Raw genomic sequence first — 20,274 nt, forward strand, 5'->3', positions numbered from 1 at the left:
AAAAATCAATCAATTTTAGTGTTTGTTTTCAGTTAAAAAAAGAAATTGTTGATTTTATGCAACCTTCTGCACTTTTTCCTCAATTTTTACAATTAATTTGGGAAATTCTGGATTCTTACAGCTGCAGCCAAACTAGCATAATGTTGTGATTGTTCCGAATTTTTGAATATGTTCTCAACCACAATGGGATTTCCGTCGACACCACTTGAAGCCAAACAGGCGTTGGGAATCTCCTCTGGGATTAGTTCAGGTGGGCACAGTTTCTCGGCTACAGTAACCGTGGATACTGTAGCCGGGGAAGAAACTAATTTGTTCGAAAAATTGTTTTTCAAGGACTTTAATGTCCTCACTAACCCGGCACCTTAGCTTAAAACATAATTCACCAGAAACAGGTAAAAAATTGATTTTTGCGAAACTTTTAATTGGGAAAATCCACAAAAATTATTGATTCTTCAATTAAATTGGCGATATTTCCAGAAAACCTTACATATTTAAACGAAAATGAAGCTATTTCCAGCGAAATTGGACGGTTTCTGATTTAAAAATCCACAAAAACTGAAAAAAAAACAGATTTCTTCATTAAAATATTTAAATTTAAATTTCAGTGTCATCCGGTCTCCGTTCGGGAAGTCCGATGCTCTCCGCCAGCTACGAGCCCCAACTCTCGTTTGCCCGATGTGTTGAGCAGTGGAAAGGAAAAGAAATTGCAAGATGGATTGAAGGTTTTTATCGCCGCGGAAAAAAATATTCACTGAAAAATTAATAATTTCCAGGACTTGGCGATCAAATGAATCCATATTTGGGCATGATTCGTGACAATATAAAAAGCGGAAAACAATTGGAGGCTCTCGACGACGATTCGCTCAAAAAAATTGGCATTTCGGCTCTCGGAGCTAGGAAAACGATTTTTCAGGCTGTTTCGTTGCTTCTCTACTTTGTAAGATGGAGTTTTCAACAGGAAAATGGATTTTTTTCGAAATAGAATTTTCAGCAGTTTTTGCTGAATTTTCAACCAATTCTAAAAATCAGCTGTAAAGCTCCACAAAGTTCAGAAGAGATTCTAACTTTTCCGCAAATTTTTGAAGTTTTTAAGATTTTTTTTTGAAAAAAAGTGTCTTTTCGGAGAAAACCACTATTTAGTGAGAAAAAACTTCCATCGGAACTAAACATTTTGTGCAGAAAAAGCTGCTAAAAATCATGAAAAATGGTAAAAAATTATAAGTTTTCTAGGATTTTCAGTCGATTTTTTAAAAATTTAATGATTTTTAAGAGATTTTGAATTTTACTAACTTCTCCGCAATTTTTTCAAAGATGTTTTAATGATTTTCTGTCTACTCTGGAAAAAAAAACCAAAGTAGGCATTCCTGCCTGCCTACCGCCTAATTTTGGATTTTTCGCAGAAAAATTCAAAACTTGCTTTGTACTAATCTCCTGAACATCAAGAAAAAACTCTGAAAGTCTAATTTTTCAAGATTTTTTATCAGAAATTTTGTTGATTTTTAAAAATTATTTTCATTTTCAGTGTCACGAATCGGAACACGAGAATCTCCAACGCCTGGCTCAACAAGTAAAAACCTCGTGTCTCTACGTAGAACGCACGATGACGTCAGCGATGCGAATGCGGGAGAAAGCGATCCGTCGATCGGAAATTGTGAATATTCTGAATAGTGTGTCAAATGCAGTGTTACAGCTCGCCGAGCACACGAAACGATTCGTTTTTTGGCTTGATCGGACTCCGTTTGACGAGGAACCCGAATTTATTAACGTTAGAAATAGTGTTTCTTCTTTTATGTGGAACCTATTGAGAAATGTTAATGTACAACCGAAAGCTTTGTTTGAGACTGGAAGTCAAATTGTTAGGGTGAGGATTTTTAGGTTATCGATGGGATATTTTGACTGAAAATTTGAATTTTAAAAAAATTTGAAAAGTTTTTTTTCAAATCAGACAGTTTCTGAAGATTTCAATGAATATTTCTCAAATAATTAAAAATATTTATTAAAAAACTTGAAATCGAAAAATAATCAGCTTCAAAAGTTTCAGAAAATGTCGGATTTAAAATTTTTCAATTTAAAAAAAAATCAGATTTTTGCCAGAAAAATGTAATTTAAAAAAATTAATTCTTCAGACAATATCTATGATTCTTAAATTTTTTAAATTGATTTTTCTGCAAAAAAATTGGATTTTTTTTTCAAAATTGAGAAAACATCCATTTTCTAATTAAGAACATTTTAAAGTAATTAGAAATTAATTTCTACAATTAATTATTTATTTTATTGGAAAAAAAAATTACAGGATACGATATAATTTTTTTTGAATTAAAAATCAATTTTCCAGACAATAAAAGCGAATTATTATTTTTTAAAGTTTAATTTTTCTCAAAAAAAAAATCCGTTTTGTTTTCCTCAAAATGTTTTATAAAAAATGTAATTTTTTTAATTCTGATGGCTTTAAATATGAAAAAAACTGTTTTTTTTTTGAAAATCACAAGTTAGAAATTATTGCAAAAAATTAACAAATTATAGTTAACTGAATTACAATTTAAAAAAATTGAAATTTTTTCAGTCGTTCTTGAATTAAAAATTTTTTAAATAAAATTAAACTACAAAAAAATTTATTTCCAGATGTCAAAAGAGCTGGCCTATGAATGCCAGAAAATTGTCGACTGTGATGATCCGTTGATCCTGTACGCGTGTTTTATCGAATCTGCTCTACTTCGCCGAAGATCTGATAATATTAATTGGGTAGGTTTTTTACAACAAAAAAATGGAAAAATCCTGGAATTCATCAAAAAAAAATTTTTTTTGATTTTTTCAATTATTCAAAAATGAAATTTATTTATTTATTCACGCTCGCGAAGAGATCGAAGAATTTTTCCAACATTTTCTCATTTTCTTGAGGAAAAACCAGAAAGTTGAGCATAAATCGAAATAATTATTTTTCCGATTTTTTTTTCGAAAAACAAACACGGAAAGCAGAAATAAGTTGATTTTTCCGATTTGTTTCATATTAAAAACATTTTTTAACTTGGAAAACCTGAATTAATTTTAAATTTTTTTTTTAATTTTTATTTTCAGAATTTTGATTTTGTTAAAATATTTTTTTCCAGTATTTTCAATTTTCTTGAGGAAAAACCTGGAACGATCGAGTCCTCAATCCCATCTCAATTTGCAGGGTCTCAACATTCAATCCTCATACCGTGGTGTCCATGTAATTAGTGAAATCAAAGAAGGATCCCCAGCAGACGCGTGTACAAAAATCGACGCAGGCGATGAAATTCTAATGATCAATGGACGAACTGTTGTTGGATGGGATTTGACGAGTGTTGTTCAACAAGTTGGAGCTCTGGATGTCCTGGAGCTCTCACTTATCGTGAAACGCCGTCCCCGAGAGCCTCAACTACCGAAACAATCGAAGCTGGCGGCTCGAGCTCTTGCTCCGTCGAGTCAGACGGCGAAGACCTATTCAACAGATGATTATGATCCATTTGGACAATCTGAACCATTGAAAAGGCATCGAAGTTGTCATGTGATTTCGGAAATTATTAAGGAAAATGAGAGAAAAATGTGAGAATTTTTTTTCAACAAATTTCCAAAATTTTGAACAAAAAAATTAAAAAAAATTTTTAAAGACAAAAATTGGATTTGCTAATTTTTTTTAAATTAAAATTTTATTTTTGAAGTTTAAAATTGGGAATTTTCGGAATTTTCCTTTTTTCACTCCAAATTTGAAAAAAAATTAATGTTTTTTTTCTTTTTTTTTTGAAATTTCAAAATAAAATCAATTTTCTAGAAGAGCAATATTTTCATTCTGAAAAAATTAAAAAAAAAATATTTCCAGCCGAATAAGTCGCCGCCTAATCCGCCGTTCCTCCATAGCCTCTGCGTGTCCGAGAAAAGAACGAAAAAATATAGACGAACGAGCTCTAGACGGAGATGATGAAGATGATTGGGATGTTCATGAATTTATTCGAAATGTAGATGGAGAAGAAGAAGCATTAGTTCCAAGAATTGCTAAAAGAACAAGAACAATGCGTCATCAACCGGATGGTTATGTTCGAAGCTTTATTGATAATAAGCTTGTTACTGATATTGAGGATGATGTCGTCAATGATCAGTTGACTTTTAATGTCAAGTGTAAGTTTTTAGAGAAATACATTTTTTGGCATCAAATTTGTGCACGGAAGGACTGCAATTTGAGTATGGCCAGCCAAAATCTGAAACAAAAATGAAAAAATGTTTTGACCAGAAAAAAATACATAAGAATTCATACAATTTTCTGCTAATTTGAATTTAAAAAATTTTGAAATTAAAAAAAAAAGAAGAAAAATGGCAAAATTTAACAAAATTTTTCGATCATCAACAGTTTTTTACACGGAACGCTATCAAATTCGTTTAAAAAATTGAAAAAAAAAATTAAATTAATTTTTTGAATCATTAAGCCTTAAGTCGACTATAGTCAAAGCAAAATTGGGTCCCGCCACGAAAATCTCGGGGTACTGTAGGTTTTTCGTGACGGGACCTACAGTATTCGAAGTCTAGTTAGGCCAAATTAATAGTTTCCCTAATCTGAAAATAGAAAAGCTTAAAATGAATAAAAAAAATTTTTTTGAGATTTTTCCGAAACTCGACAATTTTTCGCTTCAAAATTCTTGTCGAGACCCCGAATTTTTTGTATATTGTGGCGAAATACCACGTTTTTAAAAATTTTGATTATTTTCAGATTTCAAAGAAATTAGATCGACAGCTCTGAATTTAGTTCGCTAGTTTAGCCTACAGTACCCCCAAGGTATTCGGAACGAGACCCTAAATAGTGAAACCTAGTCATGTTTATACTCAAATTGAATATTTCCATTAGTACGATCTCAATATCCAAATTTCTAATTTCCAGGTCCCAACGAGTTTGCTCAAATTAAAGAAGTCGACAAAGAAGAACTGAAAGTTCTAAATTTACCGGAAGCACGAGTTTCAGACGAAGATTGGAAGGCTCCATACCAAGAGTTTGCGGCTCCAAGTTTCCGAGCTGTCGGTGATTCGAATATTTCCGGATTTAGTCTGGATTCGCCGAGATTATTGCCAGTTTCTAGGTAAAAATAAAGAAATTTTACATTTTTACAGCAAAAAACAGTAAAAACCCTGAAATTCCAGCCGAATGACGTCATCAGTGGAAGAATCAGCGTTCGGCGTACTCCCATCCCCATCCACGTCATCAATGAACAGTGTGAGCAGTCCGGCGCCATTCGGGAAATTTCAAATGTCGACGAGTCAAACCGAGTGGTCACCGAACCCCGACGATCTACCGGGCTCACCAATATCAGCCGCCTACGCAGGAATGGAGAAACTGTTTGAAGGATGGGTGCGGAGGCGGAAAACACGGGCGGAACTGAATGCGAATGAGCTGACGAATAAATGGCCGAAAATATGGATGTGTCTACGTGGACATTATCTTTTGCTGTACACAAATCAGAATACGAAACGGCCTGAAATGGTTATCAATCTGATTAAGGCCACTATTTCGGATTCGACAGATTTGAAGACTTCCAAGAAAAAGTACGAAAAAAAACGCGAAAAATGTGTTTTTTTCTAAGATTTTTATTAATACGTGGTGTCAGGCTGTCCAATCACGGTTTGATCTACAAAAAATGCGGGAATTTTTCGCCCAAAAAAATGTGACGTCAGCAAAATCAGTTCAGAAGTCGGTGTCTCAAACTCCCGTTTTTTTTGTTGATCTACGTAGATCAAACCGACATGGGACATTCTGACACCACGTGTGTTAAAATAGCACAAATCCTGAGATTGCGTATTGCGCAACATATTTGACGCGCAAAATATTTCGTAACGAAAACTACAGTAATTATTTAAAAGACTACTGTAGTGTCGGGCTTAACTTTCGAAATGATATTTTCTCATTTCTTGCATAATTTTAATTTTATTTCAATAAAATAAATTATTTATTTATCGAAAAAATATTAAAAGTTTGCAAGAAATTTGAAAATATCATTTCGAAAGTCAAGCCCGTAAATCGAAACTACAGTAGTCATTTAAAGAATTACTGTAGTTTTCGCCACGAGATATTTCGCGTGGGGAGACCGAGTACCGTATTTTTATTGCAAAAGGCGCGCGGACCCAATGCGCCATATTTGACGCGCAAATTCAGTTTCTCTCATGGAACTCTCAATAATTTAATTCAGATATAGAAAACTAGTGAAAGCTACACATATTTCCTAAAAATGTAATTTTCAGCATATTCCGCATCACTGCTGCTCCGCTCGACTATCATTTTTCATGTTTCACCGCTTTGGACTGGAGGAAGTGAGCTTTATTTCGTCAAATTCATTTGAAACTTGGAGATTTCGACATTTTCATTAGTATATTCATATTCAGCTTGCCGAGAGCTTCAATTTGAGTATAATTATGACTGGACTGGGTCTCGCCACGAAAACCTCAGGGTTACTGTAGGCTTTCGTGGTGGGACACTAGCTTTGGGTCTTGTCACGATTTAAAATATGCAATTTTTCAGTTGGACACAAAAAATGAAGATGGCTAAAGAGATTTTTGCCAATGCTGGCACGCAGCCAAGGATTATGTCACAGTGTAAGTAGATCACGACCGAAAAATGTGTAGGGGGATTAAAAAGTTTTTGAAACCAAGAGTCAAAATATGGGCATGACTTCTTCCAAATCTTCCAGAATTTTCAGCGGTCTCCAGTTACAACAATGACTTGTCCGACCAGAATTTCTTCCTCGGACAACAGACGGGCAGTGGCTTGAGCACATTGCCACGTGTAACCACAAATGGAATGACGACCTCAAAGTCGGGAGGTCTCGGCGGCGGCGGTTTTAAGCAAAAATAATTTACGAATTTTCTAATTTTTCCCTCCATCACCCTCCTTCTCCTGTGAATATTCATGTCCCATCTGTAAATTTTCAGACTTTCAATTTTAGTGGCCTAAAAATTCACATCCTAGGCCACCAACGTGTTTTTGGTGGAAGAGCTTTTTCCTCGGCCACGTGTTATTTTCTATTTTCCCCTGTAAACTGTAAACCCCGCACACACACACACACACAAAATGATCCTCTCCTCGTCCCGAACATCTCGATTTTCATTTCTTCAGTTTCACACTCTAGTCCCACACAAACAAAAAAATCCTTGTCACAAAACTTCACCGCAACCCATTTTATAGCGAGAAAATCAGAAATTTCGGTTTTCGTAACGATGCTCCGATATTCCACAATTTTTGGCCGGAAAAAAAGTTGGTGGCCGAGTTTTTTCTATCCACGGCCACCTATCAATATCAGAGTCTCGTTGCGCGAACCGAAATATCTATTCAGCACCGCCCATCGCCCCATATCCTCCCTTTGAATACTCGTTGTCTCATTTATTGATTTTTCTACTTTATTTCTTGAAAATATATATATAAGTATATATAATAAATTCTCGCTCACTCACAAAAATTGCACATTTTTCCGAATACTCACTGAATCGGCAAGTTCCTGAAAATATCTCGATTTTTTTGTTGTTGAATAGTTTTCCAAACGTTTCTTTCAAATGTAAATTTTCTGCTGAAAAAAAAACGTTTTTTTTGTTGGAAAATCTGGGGAAAAACAGTTTGAAGGCGCATGATGGGTTCTGCCACGAGCCTAGCATTTCCGCTCTATCGCACAGCCAGATTCCCTGCGAAATTTGATTTTCTCGTGTTCAACTATAACTCTCTACTCGAAAACCACAATTCTTATATAAATTTGTTTTTTTTAACTGTTCTTTGAAAATTTTGAAATTGAGACCTCTCGCTCCTAGGGATGTTAGATATCGGAGATTCTGAAACGCTAAAGATTCATTGACTATAAAGTAAAATCTCATATACATATATATATATAATTCAATCGACGTATATTCAAGCTAATTTTGTAATCTTTTAGCACATTACAGAACGTTGCCCCTCTAAGAATTCTAAATTTCAGAATTTTAAGTTCCTCAAAATCTCTCGATTTTCCAGATGCATTTCTTTCCAATTCAATTACTGGTATTATTTTTTGCTGAAAAAATTGCATTTGCTGAAAATTCTGATCAGACCGTGTCTCGGGTGGACTCGAACCGGTATTCGGTTGCCGCCGAGAAGAAATTCCTACTTTACGATGTAAACTTCGGAGAGGGTTTCAATTTACGAAGAGATGTATATATGCGGGTTGCGAATACAGTAAGATCGTTGCGAGACTCTGGAGAAAATTATATTCTCGTGTTGCCTCCATGGGGACGGCTTCATCACTGGAAACGAATGGAGGTGGCGCTTTCGTGGCGTCTTTTTTTCGATTTGGAGAGTTTGAATCGGTTTATTCCGGTTATTGAGTTTGAGGATTTTCTTGACGGTGAGTGCGGAGATGGCCTAGATTTCCAAGATTTGTATTATCAAGGTGGAAGAGTTTTAAAAATCCTCTGCCATGTGGCGATTTACGGAGGCTGGATTCGTGAAGCGTAATTGCAATACATATATTTTTTAAACTCCGGAAAAAAAGAGACGGCTCGCCAAGACTATTGAAGAATTTAAATTATTTTTTTCAGAAACAGAAAATCGTCCGATCGATCAAGTAATCTACCTGCAACATTATGCAGAGGGCTGGGGAACTGAATATGTTCGAAAATTCGAGAAACGGAGCTGCCTTCCACCAGCGGAATCACATTATAAACAGGTGGAAGAGTTCAAATGGTTAGTTTTTCTATATTAATTTTTCTCTTCAATTTAACGTGTCCCTTATTTCACAGGAAAGGCTGGTTCTACTCTTACGAAGACGTGTATTCTAGAAATTTCCAATGTGTTTCGATTCAAGGCGACTCTGGAACGCTGAAAGATCTTCTGAAGCACTCGAATTTTTCTGAATCTACGTCGATTATGGTAGATCGAGCAGAGACAATCCTTCATGAACATTATGGAGAAGTTGATTACTGGAAGGCGAGAAGGAGTATGAGATATTCCAATGATCTTGTGGATGTTGCTGACGCGTTTAGGTGGGAACTTTAATTTTAAACTGGCATATTGATCTACAGAAAATTTTTATATGTACTTTAGAAAAAGTTATAGCAACATAAAGTTGTCAAAATGTGGTTAACTTGAAAACAATCAAATTTAAAGTTTATCTACGTTTTCATTTTTCACATATTTTTCTAGCTTAACATCAAGCTATTGCAGCCGACATACCACGAGTCGTGTTCTCAAAAAAACCCGTGAAATGTCGGCTGCCATAGCTTAATTCTGAACGAAACTAGAAACAGTTGTTTTTTTTTTGCAATCTGTTGCCAATTTTAAGTAGATTAATTTATCTCTATAATACCTTTCGATATGGTTTCTAGGCTCTAGGCTACCATAATAAAAATTAGTTAAAATTAAAACAAAAAATTTAAGAAAAAAGTACTTGGACTCTGACGACAAAAGAGACAAAACCAAGTTAGTTGATGACTGGACTAAAGAAAAGCCAAGAAGAACTGCAATCGGAGGACCATATCTCGGAATTCACTGGAGGCGAAGAGATTTCCTGTATGCTCGGCGTGCACAGCTCCCAACAATTCCTGGGACCGCAAAGATTCTGCAAGATCTGTGCAAGAAGCTTGATCTACAAAAGATCTATCTAGCTACAGATGCTCCGGATCAAGAAGTCGATGAGCTCAAAGCTCTGTTGAATGGAGAGTTGGAAGTTTACAGATTTACTGACACACAGAAGCTTAATGATGGACAAATTGCTATAATTGATCAGGTACTTTTTTTCGTCCTCTTTGTTTTCGGAGTAAGATAGGCTCTTTCCCTTTAGTGGAGTCTGCTTTGAGATTATACATTTTTGAATTTCCTGAATTTACAAAAAAAATTAATTTCAAAAAAGAAGCGATTTCAATATTGTGGGCCCACCCATTTTTGTAGATCAAAAAAAAGATCCACCCACATGAAGGGGGACTAGCTTTTTTTAAGGGGGACCCAACCATTTTGTAGGCGGAGCTTTCAAAAATATTTTTTTGGGAAAAAACGCCTCTACTACAGTACTCCTTACAGTACCTCTGCGCACACGCCGCGTATTTCATCGGAAGCTACGAGTCGACGTTCACATTCCGAATTCAAGAAGATCGAGAAATCATCGGATTCCCGATTTCGACGACTTTCAACCGTCTGTGCCCGGATACGGAGCCCACCTGTGAGCAGCCGGCCAAATGGAAAATAGTTTATTAAATTATTTTTTGTATAATATATTACGGATCTCTTCAATATTGGTTAAAAATCATAATATCTAATTTCATCTGTCAATTTTTGAGAATTGATGCAATTGCGCTCTCTTGTAAAGTTTCGCGTCGAGACCCAATAAATTGGCAAAGGGGCGTGTTTGCACCAAATTTCCCGAGAAAGTAACAATTTAACAAATATGTTTATGGCATAATAAACTTGTTAATACATTTAAATAATCTGTGAACAATAGCATGTATCTCATTGTGTTCAATGTCCCAATTTCCGCAACACTGCTTCCGAATTAATGACCTTTGTGATCCTCCCCACCCCGTTCGATGGTCTTTTCGGTTGCTAGTTTTTTGACGTTTATTTCCAAAAATGTTACATTCAGAAAAAAATATAGTTTTTTGCAATAGGTGATTTTTCAATTTTAAATGATTTTTACAGAACTTGCTTTTCAAAAAAAAAAAACTGAAACGTCATTTCCAGCCACAATTTACGTTTTTTCTTGGAGAAATTGCATTTTTTGACGAGCATGCAAGTGACGTTAACCAAAAAAATTTCTTTGAATTTTCGGGCTTTATTTTTTTAACAAAACCTACATAGAAAATCTTGAAAACATTATTCAGCTCAAAGAACATAATACTCCAAAAATTGAGACAAAAAAACACGAGTCCCATCAATTTTGATCTGAAATTCATGAGAAAAGTCTAAAATTAGACTCGTCTAAAAAGACATCCGTCCCTTATGAAACATCAAATCTGACGCTATTCAAACATGCTTTTTTTTTTGAAAACTCATCCCAAAAAGGATATTACGAAATTTTTGATATTTTTGAACTTTTGAAAAACTAAAATAAAACAATTTCTAGGGTTCTGAAAAATTTTCAACCATTTTTTGAACATTTTTTGAAATTTTTTTATGAAATGATTTTGACTTTTTTTTTCAAAATTTTGTTGAAAATTTTTAAAATTTTGAAAACTATTTATTAGAAATCCCAAATTTATCTGAAAATCAATTTTTAAGATTTCCATGTTGCCTTCCATGAAGGCAATTTTTGAGAAACGTGGTCGAGTTTTCCCAGTCCACGGCCACCTAAAAAAAGTGCCAGTGTCACCCCTTCGAAAAGTTTCACAATATTTAAATATGCCGCCTCGCGTCTATCTCTCCTTTTTCTCTATATTTGCACTCTTACTATATCAATTTTCAATGGATTTTTTTTGAATATTTCTTTTTTTTGCGTATTCAAAAGTCGTGAGAACTTTTTTTCGTGTCACTCTTTTTTTTTCTTCATTAGATTGATTAAATTTGTGTGATCTCTGTGAAAGATCCCTCAATATTTAATGAGATGGGTCGCGCACGCGAATGTGATGAAATGAAAAATGAGTTGATTCTGATTCTTATGAGAAGAAAAAAGGCTCCGAAGGTCCCCCGAGAGGCACCTGACACCTAGAAAAAAAATAGTGACGTGCGTTGTTTTTCTTTAATTTAAATTACTTTAACGTTGAGAATCAAAAGTTCAAAATAAGAAATGCAAATTGTGTAGCCAGAGAGACGCCTGCCGTGTGCCTAAAATCATGTCCACAAGACAGGCCTGCAGGGTTTAGGTAGATCGGTAGGCAGACTTGTAGCTAGCTAGGTAGGAATGTCTGTAGGCAGATCGGTAGGCATGCCTGTAGCCATAGTTTTCAAAAATCAACACTAAAACGTTCTACTTTAAAACTTCAAAAATTATCAAAAGCCATACCGATTTAAAATTATTGTTTTCCAAAACCGGTCCTTGTGACGTTCAGCACGCCTAATTTGCATATTTCCCTATTTTCTATACACTTTTTGTGATTTTTGATTACTCTCTTTTCCAGCCAACGCTAACAGAAGATATCAATGCACTTTTTAATGTAAAGCATCACATTAAAAGGCTTAACATTTATTTTTCTTTGTTTTTTGAAAAAAAGATGTTATCATTATTATAATCACTAATCACTTGTGAATCACATAAAAAGTCGTGATTTAATCTTTAAACTCTTCATAATCTAGCTCCGGGAGCTGCACTTTTGGGTGAGGATTGAGTGGAATAATAAACATTTTGTATTTAGCATTTGTGATTTTTTATTGCCTTTATTCAAAAAAAACTTCTGCGTTTTTTTGTATCTAAAAAGTTCCACATTTTGATAAAAATAGCAAAATTCCAAACATTTTTTGTCAAACTTGAAAATTCAAAAATATTTTTTCAGAAAAATAAAACTTCTTCTGGAAAACTAGCGCTCTTAAATTTTTTTAGGTTTCTAATATAAAATAGCGAATTTTTTTAAACCTGAAAAATTATGACATTTTTTATATGGATACTGAAAATTGGTTAGGCAAATTGAGTAAATCAGGTAAATCTAATCAGATATAAAGCAATCATGGTTTCTAGGTCGTGTAGATCAAAAACATTATGAAATTTTTTCAATAAAAATAGAGAAAACTCGGCCACCAGTTTTTTTTCGCGGCCTCGTGGCAAATGGCTTTTCTGAAAATTTTGGGGTGTTTAAAATTTCTAGCAGATCTCAAAACTCTGTTTTTTAGAATATTTTTTCGATGCACCATTTTTCTTATAGAAAATCATGCATCAAAGTCGAATTTTACGCCGATTTTCACACGCAAACATAATTTTTTAATTGAATTGTCCCTACTCTGATATTTGTGTATTCTACGAGGTACAGTACTCCCGAAAATTTGGAAAAAAAACTTTGGAAAATGCCAGCATATAATTCAGTATATAAATAAAATTAGATTCCCTCTTATTTGTCGATGCACCATGAGCACTTTGCTATAACCAGTAGGCAAGCAGGTAGGCTGGTAGGTAGGCAGAGTATCTCACTCCAAACGCCTTCATTCCCTGCCAAATCTAATCAACTAGCACGCCAAAGTTCAACTATATATATATTTATTATATGTTTTCCCTCCCCCTGTTTTCATTCTCAATCTTATTAGCTAGGCAGTAGGCGTCGTGTCTGCGTCTCTTTGCCACCGTTCCAGCCGTCTATCTCTCCACGATTTCTTCAAATGCTCCGCGTGCTCCGGGGGGGTGTCTTAATGAGAATTCGATGGGGGAGAGGGGGCTCGGAGCTCTCTGTGTTGCTCCATTTCTGGATTCGGTGCTCTTTTCTGTGTGCGCGTCTGCGTGTCCGGCGCTCGGCACGCTCTCTCACTCGTCCATATTTCTCCGAGAAGAGCCACACGACGTCTTCTGCTTCTTCTTCTTCTCCGTTTCTTTTTTAGTTTTCAAACACTCCAGCAGAGCACTTTGTGACTGCCATCGAACCCCTTCTCTGATGACGTCGCTGGGCTCTGTGCTCCGATGGGCTCGCAACGGCTCCAAGGGCTTCTCAGTCTTTTGGGCCAAAAGGTTCTTTGTGTGATAAGATGTCATTGAGCACATATATCTCTCAAGTTATGACTCGTTTGGCTCTGCGGAGCCCGTTAGCTCCGCATCAGCTGTCATTAGTTCCGGTTAGGTTGATTTTTTCTTGCAAGTTCTACCTTTTTCTACTTTTTTGTGCGGTTTCACTTTGTTTTTGCAAAAATTTTAGACTGAAAAAATGGATTTAAAAATTTGTTTAATTTTTTAAAAGAACTTTCAAGTTCCCTCCAACCCAAAAGGTTCAAAAATACTCAAAATTATTGTTTCTAAAAAAATTATTCAAAATTTTTTTTGGGCCTTCCATTTATTTTACTAATTCTGGTTTTTCAAAAATTTTCAAAACGTTCATCTGTTAGGAAATGTATCCCCAAATTATTTTTCTAAAATTTTTAAACTCTGTCAGTTGATTTGCGAAAAGGCACGATTGCAACGTAGTCTACCAAGTTATAAATTTGTTTTAAACATTTGAAACATTTAAAAATGCCGGATTTTTTCTAAATTTATTTATATTTTAGCTTCAATTTCCCGGTATATAGTATTACCTTTCTTCTGATTTGTATTTTCTAGAAAATAACAAAACACATGTTTTTGTTTCTAGCAACAACAACGAGAAGAAGCTGATTCATTGTGTTGTGTCATGGACACACAACCTGGTTCCTTTTTATTTTACTTTTTCATATAATATCTCTACAAGGCTTTGGAACATAACTTATTTTCAAATATTCAAGTTTCCCGCTTTTCATCTGTTTATGCAATGGCGATTAGCGGCTATTAAAAACAACTATCATGGTGCATCGAAGAACTTTTTTGAAAAAAAAATCCCACCCATATCTTGGCTTTTGGTAGCTTCGACATCGTAATTTTTAGTACTTTTTTTGAGTTTTTATATTACACATCACAATTGTCTAGTGAAACAAGTTAGTAGAATATTTTTCGCAAGCGAGTTCTGACCTGAAAAAAAGGAGAATGCTCCGCAGGCTCCTGGAGCTTTACCGAGAACATTTATCATTTTTCTTCTGTCTTCCCTCTTTCGAGTATTAGAGACTCTGAGAAGATGAGGATTTTTCAGTCAAGAAACGCAGATTTGTGGCCAATGATCTTTTGAACTTTCTCAAAAAGGTTCTATCTTCAGTTTTAACTCCGCCAGTATATTGGTTTCTTGTAAATTATCTTATTCCAGAAACCCAGTACCTCAACTCTCCAAACTGCATTCCCTGTGATCCTCGTCTCACTCCCGGACGTTGGAGCAATTCTCGTCACAACGATCGGAAATCCGGCTGCTTTTGCCACGAATCACCGCTTCACACAATCGATGAGGTGTAATGATTTGAAAGTGAGAGCAGTTTCTTGAAAGAAAACAATTAATTTCAAAGTACTTCACTGAAACTCATTTCCGACGGAAATTGAAATGGAAAATTGCTCTTTCTCGAATATTTTCTCCGTTTTCATGTTGGCAATGTAAAAATGTATGAATAGTCCTTGAAAACTTTGAATTATTTCTGGAAATTCAAAAAAATTAAAATAGAAACTAACTTATCAAACCTTTTTAGCGAAATTGGAAAAACGTAGAATCTAGGAAAATTGTACTGTAATTTTACTGTTTCAGAAAAAATAATTATGTACAAAAAATGCCATTAAAAATCTTTTCATCAAATTTTGTTTTCAGCTAATAAAAAAATACTGCGGCAAAAAGCATTTCTCAACAAAAAATAAGTCCAATTTTTTCAGCGTGCCGTGGAAGATGTAGTCCTTCGTCCAGATGAGAATCGTCTAACCGATCTTCATCACAGAGACACCATCGCAGCCTTAGATCTTTGCCAACTGGAACCTTCATCGCCAGCTCCACGACCAGACGAAATATCAGCATCCACAATGAACGCGTGCTCTTGTTCCAGTGAAATAGTCGGAATTCAAACATCTTCTACAGTAATGGCAGATTCAACACGTCCACCACCTCCATTATGTGCAAGTTCTTCCTTAGACGCTATCATGTTCCGGCAGCAGCCTATCCCGTCCCACAGGCATTCGGCAAGCGGGTCTCGAAGGCAATCGAGGGTTTATTCGAATTTACATTCCAAGAGGAAGAGGAGTAATTCGTTAACTAATTATAATAAGGGGTAAGTTTTGTATATTTTAAATGAAAATAATTTATAGTTTGATTTTTTTCAAATATTCACTTATTTTTTCCACAAAAAACTGACAATTTAAAATTAAAATTACAAAAAACGACGATGTTTCCGATTATCTGTAGTGAGAAGTTAATTGTTGAAATGTGGCGCGTTGAACATGGTGCATCGATTTTTTTTTCATTTTTGCAGTTTAGAAATTTTTCAATTGAAAAAGAAATATTTTTGAAAATAATGGAAGAACATGATTTTCAATTTTTAATTTTAAAATTCACTTTTTTTTAAAAATTAGTTGAGTTGTATAATATATAACTCTCAACAGCACAAGTTAAAAAAAAACATTTTCAGTCAATCTCTGTCAGTTTCTCTTCCACCATCAGCTCGACATACACCTCATCGATTTGTGAATGAAGAAGATGCATTTCGAAGTAAGTTTTTGGTATTTTTTTTGAAAACAAATCAATGAAAAATTCTGGAAAATCTTGAAAAAAACTGTAATCAAAAATTTACTCATAATTTGGAGATTCTGGAAAAAAGTACAAAATAAGATTGAGCATTTTTCGTATTTGATAAAAAATAACACCGCTTTGAAAATTTTTTTGCATAATCTGAAAATATCTTTCTGAAAAAATTGAGTAACTTCGAAATTTAGGAAAATTTTTTAAAATATCGATATGATAGACTTGAAAAATTCTGAAAATTCGAAATATGAATACATCTGCATGTGGCCGAGTTTTTTCTTTCGCGACCACGTGGCAAATGCCGACTCCGCTACTCAAAAATTCAAATTTCCCACCATTTCCAGACTCAATGGCGTCGTCTGATTCGCATTCTTCAGTCGCTCGTAGTGATGAGTACAATAATGGTTACGTACTGGAAGAGGAAGAATCAGCAATTCGTAGGTTTTTCTTTCAAAAAAAAATTAATCAAAAATCTCTATATTTTTACAAAAAAATTCAATTAAAAAAATTTTCTTTGAAAAATCACCCTTGACCAATTCGGGAAAAAATAATGGTTAGGAATTCGTTTTTTTTTTAAATATATATGTGTGATAAAATTTTTTGTCAGAGAATATATTTTTTTTAACGCTAAAAATTCAAAAAAAAACATACAAAAAAGTACGATGTAATTCCCTGTTGTCGCAACGCTCATTGTTGAAATTGGGCCCGTCAAACATGGTGCATCGATGGAGGTACGCAAAATTTTGTTATATTTTTTGCTTTTCGGAAAAATTTGAACTAAAAAAGTAATTTTTTGGATAATTTTGGAGCATTAAAAAAAAGAAATTCTAGAATAAAAAATAAATTTTCAACAAAAAAAAATTCCAGCTCCAGGAGCTCCACCGGATCCTCCCTCTCTTCTCCACTCAAATCACTCAACATGCTCATCATCATCGTCATCGAATCCGTTCACCTCTTACCGTCAACCCAGAAATGAATTTGACGATGATATGATGGATTGCGACTAATCTAAAAAAAATCGAAAAAAATTCCGTTTGGAATTTTTTCTCCAACTGTTCACCTAGCTTAACCTTGCCGTTTTTCAAATCCATGTCATAAGTTTACATCCACTTTCTCATCCAATTGTAGTCGTTTTCCATCAGATTCTCGTCTAGAACACCGGTCCTGTCGCTCCCCCTTTTCCCCAAACATTTGTCATTTTTTCCTGAATTTTCGTTTGCTTTTCTTTGTGATTTTATGTTAAACTGCTTTAATATGTTGTGCTATCATAAGATAATAAACTTATTTTTTCTATGAATCGGAAATTAAAAAATGTTTTTTTAGAAAATAATTTCAGAAATCTTACAGGAAAATTTTTCAGCCGGATGTGTTTTTAAACCTCATCTTTTTGGTCAACTCACAAGACAATGAAAGTTCAACACTGACATTTTTTGCTGTGAGTTAAAAAAATCTCGGAAAAATTTTCAAACTTAGTAAATGATACCTCAATATTTAGCAAGTTCCCCACTCCAACCTAACATTACTTGATTCGTTGAACTTGCAAAAAAAAAAAATAATAAATCAAATCAAAAGTACATTGATTTATAGTTCATTGTACCCAACCCGGAGAAGAAGACAATTAACACTCGACCCATTGTTCATTAAAGATCACTTTTTATTACTTTTGACCCCAAAAGAGAAAGTGGAGATGCAAATAAATGAACAAAGTGTTCCCTTCCGGGAATTTGTGATACTTAGAGATACAGTTTAAGGCGACCTATTTATGCCTCGTGCCTGCACGCGTGCCTACATCCTCAGAGAAACATTCATCCGATTCTTTGAAATGAGAGGTGTATGAATCTAAGTTGGGCAAAAATCAGAAGCCAGAGTTATTGTCAATAGGCGGTAGAAAGACATGAAATCATGCAGGCAGGCACGGAGGTAGACCTACCTACCAAAAAATTGGCTTTCAATCTGATTTGAAATTTATTTAAAAAAAAACGGCCTTACAAAAATCACAATTTTAAAAGATTATTTTTACCGTTTTACATTTTTATATTTTGTCTATGTCTTTCGTGCCTATCTGCGTGCCTACGCCTACTGTGCCATCAAGAATTTTATATTTGCCAACTCAAAGTATTCGCAAAACCTTAAATAATTAAATTTAGATACCTAGTATTTTAGAACGTAGTTATAAATATATTTCAAAAATTCAAAAAAAATTTCCTCGAGCTTCAATTTAATAAAAATCATCAGTCACGTCATTCTTCTACCACAAGCTAGCATCAGCTTCTATTACATCACAGCTCTTCCACAACTTGCCACCAGCGCCTATCACCTCAAAACTCATCCATTAGCGAGCTACAATCTCTAGTGACGTCACTCCTCTTCCACGAACGGCATCTAAATATAATGATGTCACTTCTTTCCTACACATTACCAAAACTTTCTACTTCAAGCACTTGTTCTAATTTCAAAACTAATCTCAACTTCCGCTACCTTATTCGTCAATCACAAAACAATTTCCCTTTCCAGAAGTATTCGAAATTTCCATTGATATATAATATCTAATCGTCGGCCTCTCCGCAGGTTCAAATCCTAATTTGAATGATATTTGAGAGATGAGATGTATATATCTCCTTTTTATGATGTGCGGTATCTTTGAAAATGTTCAAATCTTTTCCTCTCGTGTTTCTCTGCGTCTCGTGTATCTCTGATCTTCTCACAATCAGCTATTGTAAAGTATATCACAGTGTCCAAAACCTTCATGAGAATCGCTGACCATTTCTTCCTTTGTCCCTATTTTATTGAAATTTTATAGCTTATTTCTAATCTAGACTGACCTTCATTTTTAAACGAACTTGCCCATATCATTTGTGTTGTAATGTTGATTAAGAAAGTTTTAGGTTAAAAAACTTTTTTCTTGATTTGAACGTTTTTCTTCCTTATTATAATTATGAAAATTCAAATTTATCCAAACGTAATCGGAGAAAAACTAGACCACGTGTGTTTAATACAGTGGTCGCGGCTAATGAGGTGGTTATGATCGTAGATAGTTTTAGACCTCGTTTGAAATCACCCCTCTTCCAGGCGCACCTTAGAACCATTGCTGTCGGCGGTTATGCTAGGCCATATGTAAAGTCACGAATTTTCTCCGGCCGGCAAAGATGTTAGACGGCCGTTACTGCAAACCCTAGGCCATGAAAAAATAGTACGCAACTTCTCCAATTCACCATTGAGCTACCTTGTATCCATTAAATACTTTGAAGTCTAGGCAAAGGAGGTGACTCATTACACGTGTTTTGCCGAAATATATCGAAGCAAAACTAGTTTTTCATTTGGGTGAAAACGACGAAAAGATAATTGATGTTTTAGATTGTGATGATATGAAAATTTGTGATTAAAAAAATGATGCAATTGTGATTTTTTAATTTTTGTTTTCTTGAAATCGGTCTTGAGATTTCAGAAGCCTAAAAATAGCATCGAATATTTTCACGTGGCTACAAAAATTGGGTTGAATTAGGTCATATGTTGTAGGGGAGAACCTGTTTTAAGTAAGATTTATGGGGGTTTTTGGGGGATACCCTTTGATTTTTTGGGAAAAAATTGGCAAAAAGTTCAGCGGAAGTTTTCGAAATTTTGCCAGGTAATTGGCAAGAAATTGGCAAAAATTTGGCAAAAGTGCCGAAGTGCTATGTTTGATAAGCATTTATTGATGTTCTATAAAAAATGAAAAAAATTCTATCAAAGTTCAACAGAAACTTACCATTTGTTTGACAAACCTTTATAAATTTTGTTGTTAAGAATTACCAAAAGTTTGACAAAAAATTTTACAATATCTGACAAAACCTTTAAAAAATCTGATAAAAGTTTTACAAAAGTACGACCAAAGTCTAAAAGTCTGAAGGAAGTTTGGCTACCATTGTTGTGGTACCTGTAGGCACACAGGTAGGCATTTTTCAGAAAATGTTCTACATTGTTCCCTGATAAACAATGATCACTTTTATTTTCAAAAAAAAAACTTGATTGATGACCTTTTTCTCACATTTTTGAAATTTGTTTTCTTGATTCCCATGTTTTACCTTGACAACTTATTTATCA

At 34.5% G+C, this 20,274-nt stretch overlaps 3 protein-coding genes across 5 annotated transcripts; all 3 read left to right on the top strand.

Moving 5' to 3' along the window:
* The first annotated feature begins 121 nt into the window (after positions 1–121).
* cnk-1 (Connector enhancer of kinase suppressor of ras) lies at positions 122–7,445 on the top strand. Of its 2 annotated transcripts, none has more exons than NM_066873.8 (12): positions 122–250; positions 606–722; positions 774–937; positions 1,523–1,861; positions 2,623–2,742; positions 3,173–3,564; positions 3,839–4,134; positions 4,889–5,084; positions 5,146–5,547; positions 6,241–6,309; positions 6,518–6,591; positions 6,696–7,445. In NM_066873.8, the coding sequence occupies exons 1-12, from the start codon at positions 169–171 to the stop codon at positions 6,848–6,850; spliced, it is 2,406 nt and encodes an 801-aa protein (NP_499274.3). In that variant the 5' UTR covers positions 122–168; the 3' UTR covers positions 6,851–7,445. The 2 variants fall into 2 exon arrangements, with proteins under 2 accessions (NP_499274.3, NP_001391083.1); NM_001404166.1 differs by lacking the exon at positions 122–250 and adding an exon at positions 298–392 and having other exon boundaries at positions 6,696–7,434.
* A 545-nt stretch (positions 7,446–7,990) lies between these two features.
* On the top strand, positions 7,991–10,440 carry pad-2 (GDP-fucose protein O-fucosyltransferase 2; the record flags this gene model as incomplete). 2 transcript variants are annotated; one of them, NM_001268140.3, is made up of 5 exons in its annotated part: positions 7,991–8,363; positions 8,557–8,701; positions 8,758–9,000; positions 9,395–9,743; positions 10,034–10,440. In NM_001268140.3, 5 exons carry the CDS (start codon positions 7,994–7,996, stop codon positions 10,205–10,207), a joined length of 1,281 nt encoding a protein of 426 aa, NP_001255069.1. In that variant the 3' UTR covers positions 10,208–10,440. The 2 variants fall into 2 exon arrangements, with proteins under 2 accessions (NP_001255069.1, NP_001255070.1); NM_001268141.4 differs by having other exon boundaries at positions 7,994–8,363; positions 8,563–8,701; positions 10,034–10,434.
* Positions 10,441–14,787: 4,347 nt separating this feature from the next.
* On the top strand, positions 14,788–17,486 carry K10G9.2 (Bestrophin homolog). Its single transcript, NM_066874.5, has 5 exons — positions 14,788–14,940; positions 15,336–15,724; positions 16,082–16,161; positions 16,539–16,631; positions 17,062–17,486. The coding sequence occupies exons 1-5, from the start codon at positions 14,920–14,922 to the stop codon at positions 17,199–17,201; spliced, it is 723 nt and encodes a 240-aa protein (NP_499275.2). The 5' UTR covers positions 14,788–14,919; the 3' UTR covers positions 17,202–17,486.
* The last annotated feature ends 2,788 nt before the right edge of the window (positions 17,487–20,274 follow it).

Source organism: Caenorhabditis elegans, chromosome III (genome assembly GCF_000002985.6).
Source record: "Caenorhabditis elegans chromosome III".
Taxonomy (NCBI): Eukaryota; Metazoa; Nematoda; class Chromadorea; order Rhabditida; family Rhabditidae; genus Caenorhabditis; species Caenorhabditis elegans.

Coding starts and splice junctions, on each gene's coding strand:
- cnk-1 (NM_066873.8), top strand. CDS start 169: ATGTTCTCAACCACAATGGGATTTCCGTCGACACCACTTGAAGCCAAA. Junction 938..1,522: donor TTTCGTTGCTTCTCTACTTT/GTAAGATGGAGT, acceptor TTTCATTTTCAG/TGTCACGAATCGGAACACGA. Junction 3,565..3,838: donor AAGGAAAATGAGAGAAAAAT/GTGAGAATTTTT, acceptor AAATATTTCCAG/CCGAATAAGTCGCCGCCTAA.
- K10G9.2 (NM_066874.5), top strand. CDS start 14,920: ATGAGGTGTAATGATTTGAAA. Junction 14,941..15,335: donor TGAGGTGTAATGATTTGAAA/GTGAGAGCAGTT, acceptor CAATTTTTTCAG/CGTGCCGTGGAAGATGTAGT. Junction 16,162..16,538: donor TGAAGAAGATGCATTTCGAA/GTAAGTTTTTGG, acceptor CACCATTTCCAG/ACTCAATGGCGTCGTCTGAT.